Source organism: Rhinolophus hipposideros (genome assembly GCF_964194185.1).
Source record: "Rhinolophus hipposideros genome assembly, chromosome: 20".
In the NCBI taxonomy this organism is placed as follows: domain Eukaryota; kingdom Metazoa; phylum Chordata; class Mammalia; order Chiroptera; family Rhinolophidae; genus Rhinolophus; species Rhinolophus hipposideros.
This window is the reverse complement of record NC_138066.1, coordinates 15,302,657-15,313,299: the sequence shown is the minus strand read 5'-3', so window position 1 is coordinate 15,313,299 and position 10,643 is coordinate 15,302,657. Positions and strand designations below refer to the sequence as shown.

At 50.9% G+C, this 10,643-nt stretch overlaps 1 protein-coding gene across 1 annotated transcript; it reads left to right on the top strand.

The window, feature by feature from the left end:
* Positions 1-1,687: 1,687 nt before the first annotated feature.
* On the top strand, positions 1,688-9,635 carry RFLNB (refilin B; the record flags this gene model as incomplete). Its single annotated transcript, XM_081028715.1, has 3 exons — positions 1,688-1,903; positions 4,630-4,739; positions 6,443-9,635. 3 exons carry the CDS (start codon positions 1,688-1,690, stop codon positions 6,771-6,773), a joined length of 657 nt encoding a protein of 218 aa, XP_080884841.1. The 3' UTR covers positions 6,774-9,635.
* Positions 9,636-10,643: the final 1,008 nt, after the last annotated feature.

Below are 10,643 nucleotides of genomic sequence, written 5' to 3'. Positions count from 1 at the left end.
CAAGCCCAGGAAGCACTTCAGTTCTTCCTGTGATGCCCTGCGTGGGGGTAGCCTGGGATGTCCAGATGGTGGGGTCAACAGGTGTAGAGAGGCATAGCCATGCCGTTTGCCCAGCCTCTAAGACCCCCAGCTTACAGTATGTCCTTGCACTAATTAATCCAGGACTGTGATTCTGTAATCACAGGCCCTAAAGGAAGGAACGACCTCCCAGCACGCATGTACCGGGTTTTATTCTCCATGGAGGATATGATCTAAGGCAAGCTGCCTTGTACGAGCTGTGTGAAGTAGGTCAAGTCAAATCCTTTCTCTATTTCCTTACCTGAGAATGAGGAGTGAGGAGAGTAGGATGGTTCGACTTTGCCAGCAGACCTCTAATATCTACCCACTCTAAATTCTGACTTTAAGAAGTCACAAGTAGGACAAGTTTCCTTTGTTCTTGCCAGGACATAGAGTGAGCTGCCATTACGGGGCATGCACAGAGCCCACCTCTCATCTAGCCAGGAATTCTCCTAGCCCCCAGGCATGCCGCCTCTTTAGTGCTGGCACTTGTGGGTTAGGTCTGGGCACAGCTCCAGCGTGAGGCTCTTAGCTGAACACCCATCAAAATCCCCCAGGTTAGAGTGGCTGGTGGGGGGTGGGGACTTCCTATCCTTACGGGTAATCATGGAGGTCTCTGTGAGAAAAAGTACTAGACTGAGGACAGCCAATTCTACAGCTGGCAAGCTACTGAAAAGAGTTCCCACTCAGATAAGGCCTCACACTAAAAAGGAGGGGAGAAATCCCCAGTCTGGTTTCTAGACGGGAACTCCTATGTGTGAAAAGCTGTGGCCCCCAACAGGGAGCCCTTGGCTTTTCAGACAGCCCGAGGGCAGCCTGCGGAGCTGGATGTTTTCCAGGTCCCAGTCAGAGCCCACCGACTTTCCTCGACCAGTGTGGCCATAGCCTGTTCAGCTGAGCACTCAGGCCAGGGAGTGATGTGTCCCTGTGGGAGTCCCCTGAGGATACACGGAGTAGGCCCTCTTTTCCTGCGGGGCAGAAATGAGAGCCAGAGGCTGACTTGAGAGCCCGCCCTGCCGAGCCAAGAGGCGGCTGGAGCCATATGAAGCGCATTAACTATTAATAATTTCCAGTTGTTTGCTTGCTGGGTTCGGCCGGCTCCCCAAGCCTCTGCAGGCCGGGGCTGTGCTCTGGCTCCCCCAGACCGTCAGGGCTCGAGATACGAGCGCCTGGCGGGCCCTGCTGGCATAGGGCGAGGAGACAGGCGCGGTCAGGGGTCCCAGGCGCGTGGGGTCTGGAGTCTACCCGCAGCGGGGCAGAGGGCCGGACGGCACTGGACGGGGAGGCGGACGGGGCCCTCCGCGCGGCCCACGCGGCGCCCCCGGCGAGCTGCGATCCACCGCTCGGGGCGGGCTGGGCGGCCGGGCGGAGAGCGGCGCCGGCGGCGCACAGCGGGAGCGCAGCGGCCCCTGGCGCCCGGCCTCGCGGCTCTGCCTGTTCGGGGCGGCCCGGCGGGCGGGGCGGAGGGCGGAGGGCGGGCCCGGGGCGCGGCAGCCGGCGAGACCCGGACGGCGCGCGGGCGGCGGGCAGGCAGGCCGGCCGGGCGGGCAGCGGCCCTGGCCCGCGTCTGCGCCCCTCGCGCCCCTCGCTCGCCCGCGGACCCTGCTCCAGCCCCGCCACGCGCACAGCCATGGTAGGCCGGCTGAGCCTGCAGGATGTGCCCGAACTCGTGGACACGAAGAAGAAGGGCGACGGCGTCCTGGACAGTCCGGACTCGGGGCTGCCCCCCAGCCCCAGCCCCAGCCACTGGGGGCTCGCGGCGGCCGGGGGTGGTGGCGGCGGGGGGGAGCGCGCGCCGCCACCCGGGGCGCTGGAGCCCGACGCGGCGGCGCCCCCCGCGGCCCCGGTGAGTGGCCCCGCACTGGCCCCTTCCCTCCCTACCCCACCCGCAGCCGGGCCTCGGGAGACCACCAGCCGGTCGTGCGGTCCCGCTCCAGGCGCGCTGTCGGCATCGCCACCGGTCGGTCGGGACGTCGTGGCCATCGGCGGGAGACCAGGGCGGGAGCGCTGCGAGAGCCTGGCCAGCTGGAGCCGGTGGCTGGAAAATTGTCATCGCCTGGGAGGCGCGGGTGCCCCGGGAGAGGCGAGCCGCCGCCTCCTCCCTTCGGGGTGGCGGCCCCCGGGGCTGGCAGGCTGTGGCTCGGCCACATTCCGGCCCGGGTCTGGCGGGAGGGGGTCCCGGGACTCCGGAGGGGAAACCTCAGCCTTTCCTGGACTGAGAGCCGGCACTCCCGGGCTTTGCCCCCCGCCGATGGCGGCTCCCGAGGGCCTTACCCCTTAAGGATGGTCTTCGGGAGGGAGGTGTGCCCCAACTGCCCAGCTCCCCAATTCAGAGAGCAAAACAGGCCAGCCTTTGGGGACTATCTTAGTGGCCTTGGAGGGGCGTTTTGAGAAGGGTCACCCCACGAGCTTCCTGAGGGCCCCCTTTGTCCTGTCACCTAACCCGTGTCTGACACATGATGGGTGGGAGGCGTTAGGTGGGTGGAAACTTTAAAGAATGAATCCTTTTATTTTTTTAGAAAAAGTTTTATTTAAAGAAAAACACCAAGTTTCTTTTGTCTTCGGAATCACTCAGGTGGTGGTGTTTATTGCCTTTACCTAGAGTTCAGGGGAGGCCACATCCTGTCTGCAGTGAAAGCTCAGAGCAGGGCTCTCAGCCCACACCTTCCCCCTTGGGGTGGGTGTTTACAGCCCTCTCCCTTGGGGTGAAGTACTGGCAGCTGCCACTCCGTAAGGATCCATGCACTTTGGTAGTGCATGGAATTCTTGACCCACTGACCCTGTCTCTCAGTGGCCATCGGTGCTTTCTCTCATTTCCATTGGAAGGCAGCGCTCACTTCAACTTGGCCTTCAGAACCCTGTCCATCTGGCCCTTTCTCGTTTCATCTTCTGCATCCCCTGACCACAGGCTGGTGCTTCTGATGCTGCTCTTTCCACCTGGCATGCCTTTTTTCCCTCTAAGCCCACCCCCTCCTACCTCTCCCAAAGCCCTGCTGGCCGGTCAATGCCCAACTTATCACCTCCTCTGAGAAGTCCTCCTTGATGTTTCCCAGAGCCATGAGGGAGTCTGTGGCCTCATCCCCATTCTCTGGTGGTACCCTTTTTCATGCATCGGTTATAACTCCTGCCACCCCCAGCCTGCACCTGGAACAAGGTGTGTGCTCAGTGAGTGTCTGTTGGGTGGGCAAGGATGAGGGAGCAGAGAAAGCAGGGTCAAGAGAACCGACTGCTTGTGTGAATACCTGGAAGAAGGCGGTAGAGTGAATGGTGGCTGTGTCATCTTCAGTCCCCAGGACTGTCTAGAAGGTGCCCCCTGGGTTGGGGAGTGTCCAGCAGCCAGAGAGCGGAGGGCAGAGCAGGGCCCACTGTCCAAACTTGGGGGCTGTTTCTGAAAGCTCTGCAGTAGCCAGTGCCCCCACTTTAGCCCTCTCCCATCCGCTGACTTTTGTTCTCAACCACAGCCCCTCCCCCTACCAGGACTTATGAAACAATTCACCGGGGCGCTCCCTCTCCCAGACCTACCCCGTCCGTCCCCTTTGGCTTTTGCATTTTCACCCTATACTTCCACTTGACACCTTGTCCTGGTAACATGATAAGAGTTTCAGAGTCAACTTTCTAGAAGTGTCTGCTTCCTTCTCTGTCCTGGCAGATGTGGGGGTGGGGCTGCCAGCTCCATATCCGGCCCACCTGTAGATCCTTCTCTCAGTTAGGCAAAGAAAATGATGGATCCCCAGGAAACCCGGGAATCCAAAGGGCTGCTCTCTATTGCTCACTTAACACAGAAGCCCTGATTCCAGTCAAATCAGGTGAAAACTAGCACCTGTGTCTAGGAGGGAGCTGTCTGTTACGCAGGCTGCTTGATGAATCAGAAAGTCAGAAGCTTGGACCGGGCTGGAAGCCGGTTAACCTCTAGGCATGTGATGACGTGGGGAACGTTCTGGTGTTCATCTTACTAGTGAGGTTATGGATTCCTCCATCTTGGTTGGGTGTTTCTCCTCCCCAGAGACAGAGGAGGTGGGGGAAGTGGAACTGAATCTGCAGTGTAAAAAAAAAAAAATCCCTGGTAGAATTATTGTGTTTCGGCCTTTTCTAAAGTGTTGCTGAGACAATGATAGGGTTGGGGGTACATAATTGAGGGTTCTGGTTAGTGGCGCCCCAGTTCAGCGAGGTTTTCTGACTGCCTTGCCTCGAGATGACGCAACAGCCCCCAGGTCTGGCCACAGTGATGACACTGAGCTTGCGTTTGTTTCCTCTTTTCTACCTTTCACAGAACCTCAGTGTGGAACGGGCACCCCTTAAGTGTACAGATAAGGTCTCAGAGGACGTGTAAATGTGGCCCTTGTGAGGTCACACAGCACGTTCATGAGAGACCTGGGATTCAAACCCAGACCTTTCGCGTCCCTATTCAGTGCCCTTTCCATGCTATGGGTCAGCCCTTCTCTGGCATCATTCCCGGGCTGGTGGGGGGGACACACAAGTCATGGTTGGCCCTTCACATGGAAGCACAGAGCCAGGATCTTCTGTGGGGGATACATTGGCTTGACCTGTGGTCTGTATTCTCCATCCTTACAGAATCCAGCCTCTCTCCCTAACCCCCTGGCTTCCGCCTGCACACCGAGGTTATGCCCCCTGTCCTTCGGCGAAGGAGTAGAGTTCGACCCCTTACCACCGACGGAAGTAAGGTAAATATAACGAGCTCTGATTGTATTTTATTTTTTAAAATTTAATTTTTTTATCCCAGAAATTAATGCTTGTTATTTTTAAACAAATCAGTTCATCACAGAAGTGTACCAACGACTAGTCATAATTTCTTGGGTACTCTCTTAGATTTTTTTCTACATCCTAACCAATTAAATATTATAGACATATTTTAAAAGTAAAAAACGAGATCATGTTACCATAAAGCCCTACAACTTGCTTTTTTTGCACCTCATATGTCATGGCCACCAGATCTTAAATTTTCTAATAAAGTGATTTCTTTCCAAAAGCGGCTCCCCCCACTTCCCCACCCCCACCCAACCTCCCACCCCTGCTTCAAGGTGCTGTCACCTTGTTTTATGTTATAATTTCACTGGGCAAGTACCATTCTTCCTTTGGGAATTATCGTATCCAGGATTATCTGGGAGCAGAGATTTACTGAGAGGCTCTGTTCAAGATGTGTCTTTTTAGAGAAAGGAATTTTACTTTTGGGACCTGGTGGTTTTATAGCTGGAGTTTCAGTTGCCTTAACACAAAGGGCCCTTTGACATGGAACAAAGGAGGCTCACCATTTTGAAGGTGAGCAGTTCAGCCCTTTATTTCTGCAGAGCTTGTGTTTTGAACAAAATGAGGACATGACCTCATGACATTAGCTTTCACTAGCCTCTTACCTACTTGCCCAAGGAGAATAGGCGTTTCTGTCCAACTCACTGAAAAGAATGTTGCTTCTTACTTCCTGACCGTGGGTAGGGGCTGATGAGGGCAGTGTTGTCAGACGTGTTTATGTGTGATGCTTGTATATGTTTCAGTATCTATGAAGTGGTAATAATGATACAGTAAAATGAATTAATGCTCTTCTTACATAAAAAAAAATGTAACCCCCAAATTATGAAAGGACTTTAAAAAAATAAAGTAGCTGCTGGATGTTGGGTTATTTTATGGAAATCAAGACTGTAATTGGCTTTGACTGATAAGGTCAGGTCTTGGAGTCTCTGGGTTTGAGGGGGTCTCCAAACCGAAGGCCCAGGTGGACCAAGTGTTGGTACTTGGTATCGCCGAGCATTCAGAATCAGCATCTAGGATTTCTGGGTTCCTTCATCTTCTCACTAAAGAGTTGACTGATCACTTTAGGGGAACAGAGGAACAGTTCACCCTCAGTGTGGCAGAAGAATCCACCTTGTTATACAATAATCATCAACAGCACTTGCTGTGTTAACACTCTGCCCAGTTATTATTGGGCATCTTTTACAGAAAGAGGAAACTGAGACTTGGAGAAGTTAGAAGTTAAGTTAGTGAAGTAACTTGATTGAGCTCCCATAGCGTAAGTGACTGGGCATAGACTCCAGGCACTGCTGCCCGCAGTGAGAGGCAGTGAGTGCAAGGTAAACTCTAGAATCTTGTTCACCTGTATTTCAATCCCAGCCCCACTACTCACTCCCACTGTGACCTTAACCGCTGCACCTCGATTTCCTCTCCCAGCGTTGTTAGGACCATTACATTAGATCCTGGAAGTAAAGTGCTTCGAATAGTACCACATGGTGGGTGCTTCATCCACTCTATGCTGCTTCTGACTAGAGTGGACACATCTCGGAGTTTGTACCCCATGAGAGGTTCAAGGTCATAGTAGAGACCCCTATGCCCGTAGCTCAGAGGAATGGCATCATGCTGCCTTCCATCTCCCGTCCAGGTACACTTCCTCGGTCAAGTATGACTCAGAGCGGCACTTCATTGATGACGTCCACCTGCCCTTGGGCCTGGCCATGGCCTCCTGCAGCCAGACGGTCACCTGCATCCCCAATTGTACCTGGCGCAACTACAAAGCCGAGCTGCGCTTCGAACCCCGTCACAAGGCCACCCGCTTCCTCAGCACCACCATCGTCTACCCCAAGTTCCCCAAGACCGTCTACACCACCACCCTGGATTACAACTGCCGCAAGACGCTGAGGAGGTTCCTGTCCAGTGTGGAGCTCGAAGCCACAGAGTTCCTGGGCAGTGATTACCTCTCAGATGAGTGCTGACTCAAGCAGGCTGGGTGGGGCTGGACCAGCTCTTCCGCTGCCCTGGCCAAACGGGGCCACACCGCCCTTGAGTGTCACTCATGCCCCCAGGAGTCTAATCTAGAGATACCTCTAAACCCAGTATGGGGAATCAAAAAAAATGTCACGGCATCTTACAATAATTAAGAGAATTTGATTCTTAAAAAATGTTCCAATTGTTTGTAAAAGGAGTGTGTTTCTAGTTTGCTGCTGCCTCGTTTCCCCAAAAGTCTCAATTGGATGAGAAAATAAAAAAGGCAACTACAGCAAAAGGAAAACGGCCACAGTTTGAAATAGGGAGGGAGGGGAGAGCTTCTCTTTCATTGGTCAGTTTGTCTGAGGAAGAGCGTGGAAAAAGTCTCTGGAATGGAAAAAGTGAGTTTTGAGAAATTTCAGCGCCGGGTGTCTTCACTGCTGTGAAAGTGGTGCTAATTCAGTAAGCTGTGACACCCATATGGGTTCAATCTGTGGAGAGTTGAGTTCCATTCCATTTTTTATTTCCATTTCCATTTCTATTTCCTGTTAACCAAAACATTTGGAATTCTCTAAATCTTTTTCATGACATCGAAAAACCCCAAACTGCACTATATAAGATGCCTTTTTAAAAAAGAAAGAAAAGGTTCATCCTGTTTTCACCTCTTCGGGAGGGTCAGGTCAACTGGTGGCTGAGTTTGGGAGCAATGGCCTCCGTTCCGGTTCCTTCCACTGGTTGCTTCTGAGCTCAGGCCCTGGCAAAGCGCCTCGCACCCTTGGCATCTGGTTATGTCTCTACAGGCTTGTGTAACTCTCCTGATATGTGTTTTGGGGTTTCCAAATACTTTCCTATTTTTTCATAAGGCAAGACATAGCAGAGACACACGGCATTTTCTTTTGAGAGAAATGGCACTTTACAAGAATGCTGAGGAACAATGCTTTTGGGGACTCCACGAGGCAGGTGTCACTCACGATGGGAACAGGTGGCTGGCCACACCTAGGACCTGACAGCGTCTGTCTGTGTTTCAGGTGATGTGCTTCATCAGGATGGGGGTCCTCTCCAGGGACCCTGGGTCAGCTGCTCTTAGGACTTTGATCATGTCACCATTGCAGGGGAATCTGCCAGTGCCTTAGGTCTAAGCCCAAAGCAAGGAAATTGCCTCCCCTCCTCCCCCAGGGGAAGCAAAGGTAAACTCAAAATAGGGAATGATGTCACAAGTGCATCCCCAAACCTGCGTGCTGTTGTCACGGTACATGTTTAAGTTTTCAGTTTCATGTAAGTGACACCCATGGCGTTAGGTGTGAAATAAAGAAACTTTGTAAATTCAGCTGAACTGGCCTCCAAAGCAAGGACAGGGCCTGGGCCAGGAAGCTGTGGTGGGCCACGCTCTCTCTGGCTCCACCCACTACCCGCCCTGCCTCATCCCAACCCTTACTTCTTCCTCCTGCCAATCCTTGAGGTTTTTGAGTGAAGAAAGTGGCAGATGGCTTTTTCTCTTCCAATACTGGAAAGAACAAATTGTGAATATTTCCTCTGCATACATCCAAATTGTGTCAAGGGCTTAGGGGTTACTGAGCACTGTAAGCTCAGACTCCCGCTATATTTCTGGGTTTCTTTTGACAGCTTCTATCTGTCCCGAAAGCAGAATTGATGGCTCTCTGGTTACCCTGGAGCCACAGCAGGGACTTTTGTTCCGATGAGAGCAGGTGTGATGATAATCACGCTCATTGAAAGTCATTGGAGGCCTATAGAGCCAAATTGTCTTCCGATTTAACAACGTTTAGTCTGTCATGCTCCTAACTGACGGGACGTGTCTCCTCAGTGGAGCCTGCAGTGGGCTGGACAGTCCCGAGTTTGCCGCGCTGAGGCTCAGCGGAGACCCCTCAGAGGGGCACTCGGGGACTCTGTCGTCTCCTTAGTCAAGCAGAGCAACAAATACTTCCTGTGTTTGGAAGAGTACATGTCACGGCATTTGTCGATAAAAATGGATTTTTCTCTCTGATTCCATAATCTTGTCATTTAAGACAACTAACTGGTAAATATAATTTTTAAATTATGTTAAGAGAATTCCCAAGGCTTTGGTCTGGCCCCATGGGGACAGACCACTTGAATGACACTTGGGGACACTTGAATGAGCTCAGAACACTATCGTGGGCAGCAAGACACAAGAGACAAGTGTGGGAGAACAGCACCAACCTTTGATCACAGCAAGGTTCTGAGATATCCATATGAGATTTTGTTTTAGGGGGATTGGGTAAAGTGCAGGCAAATCATTCTAGGTGTGGAGAAAATCTGAACTCTATCAGTAAAGTAAGTAGAAGTGAGTGATTGTGAATGTGTAATGCTAATGGAAAAGCAGGTTTTATTTTAAGTTATTCACTAGGGAACCGACTTTAGTTCTTTCTAGTCGTTTTTCTTCAAACCTGCTTGGCCACAAGTTGCAGGAAAGGAAGCATGTGAAGATACATTGGGACACTTCAGGGTAGAAAAATGACATCGCTCAGTGGTGGATTCATGTTTGTTTGTAAGGTGGAAACAATGGTTTTTTCAAAACTCTCTCATTAAAACCAAACATTCCTAAGTGTATCTGGGAGATGCAGTTTGCTTATCAATTAAAAAGTCTCTTTTTTCAGTCTGTTAAATTATGGCTTTCGTGTAATAAGGATGATTGTATTTTCAGAGAAAAACTGTTTTCTTTTCAAATCCAGACCTTTTAAAAAAGAATGATTACTTTTTCACTTGACGCTTCCTGTTTCTAACCTTAGGAAATTCAGAATAGTATTTAACAAAAACTATTTTTTAAATTTATCTTTGACAACTGTCCCACTCCGTTTTGCTTTGTGACTTCTTCATTTAACAATAAATTATCTAAACAACAACAACTTAGAGATGCCTCTCTTTTTAAAGTAAAATTGTAAGTGTTTTGGTTAAAAAAATGAGAAAAACAGCTCCTCATCTGGAGAAATTTTAAAATGGGATTGTATTTTAATTGTATAGCACTTCTGTTTAGTATATGCCTTCCCCTGGGGGTACAAGATATCCAAGGGGTTCCTGGGCACAGATAGTTTTAAGGAATTGGTTCCCAGATTCACTGCGTACACTTTCCTCAAACCCACCTGCCCTGACAAAGTAGCTGTAAGTGATGATTTCGGAAATGTCCTCCTTTCCCAATCTACCCTTGCAAATTTCCTTTCTCCCACTTTGCAGAAGACACACATGCCTTAGTCCAGGGGTGTCCAAACTGCAACCCGCAGGCCAACTGCGGCCTACAATCCATTGTTAATTGGCCTGCAGCAAATTCCAAAAATATATTTAGTTTACTTAAATAAACCAGGTGAGGCAATACGTACTTCACCTCGAGTGAGTGGCCCGGCTGTTTGTGTATTTTACCGCATATGGCCCTTGGTGAAAAACGTTGAAAAAAGTTTGGACATCCCTGCCTTAGTCTAAACCATCCTTAATTTTATTGTGGGGCATTGCTCTGGGCTGGAAAAATCTGTAGGAACTAGACAAAGGAACACTTAGAGGCATCAGTGTCCGGGCGCCAGGACCCCACTATAGGACTTCGTGTCTATCAGCGTCTTACACATAATTTTGTCAAGGATGAAGTATGGGGGCGGAAGCAAGGTTGGCCTGTGTGGGGAAGTTCTCACAAGGCAGTTGGAATGATGACATTTTTCATTTAATACCCACGACAGCTCTTCAATCTCGGACTATTGTCTTCCCTGAGGGAAGCAAAGAGGGTGGATGAGAGATATTGAAAGCAGAGGCATTTTCGTTCACTCAAGCATCAAATCCCTGGTAAGACCCTGGGCCTTATCTGTTCATCTTTGACTTGCGACTCAGAAATAAATATGTCCCAGGAAAGCATATTATCA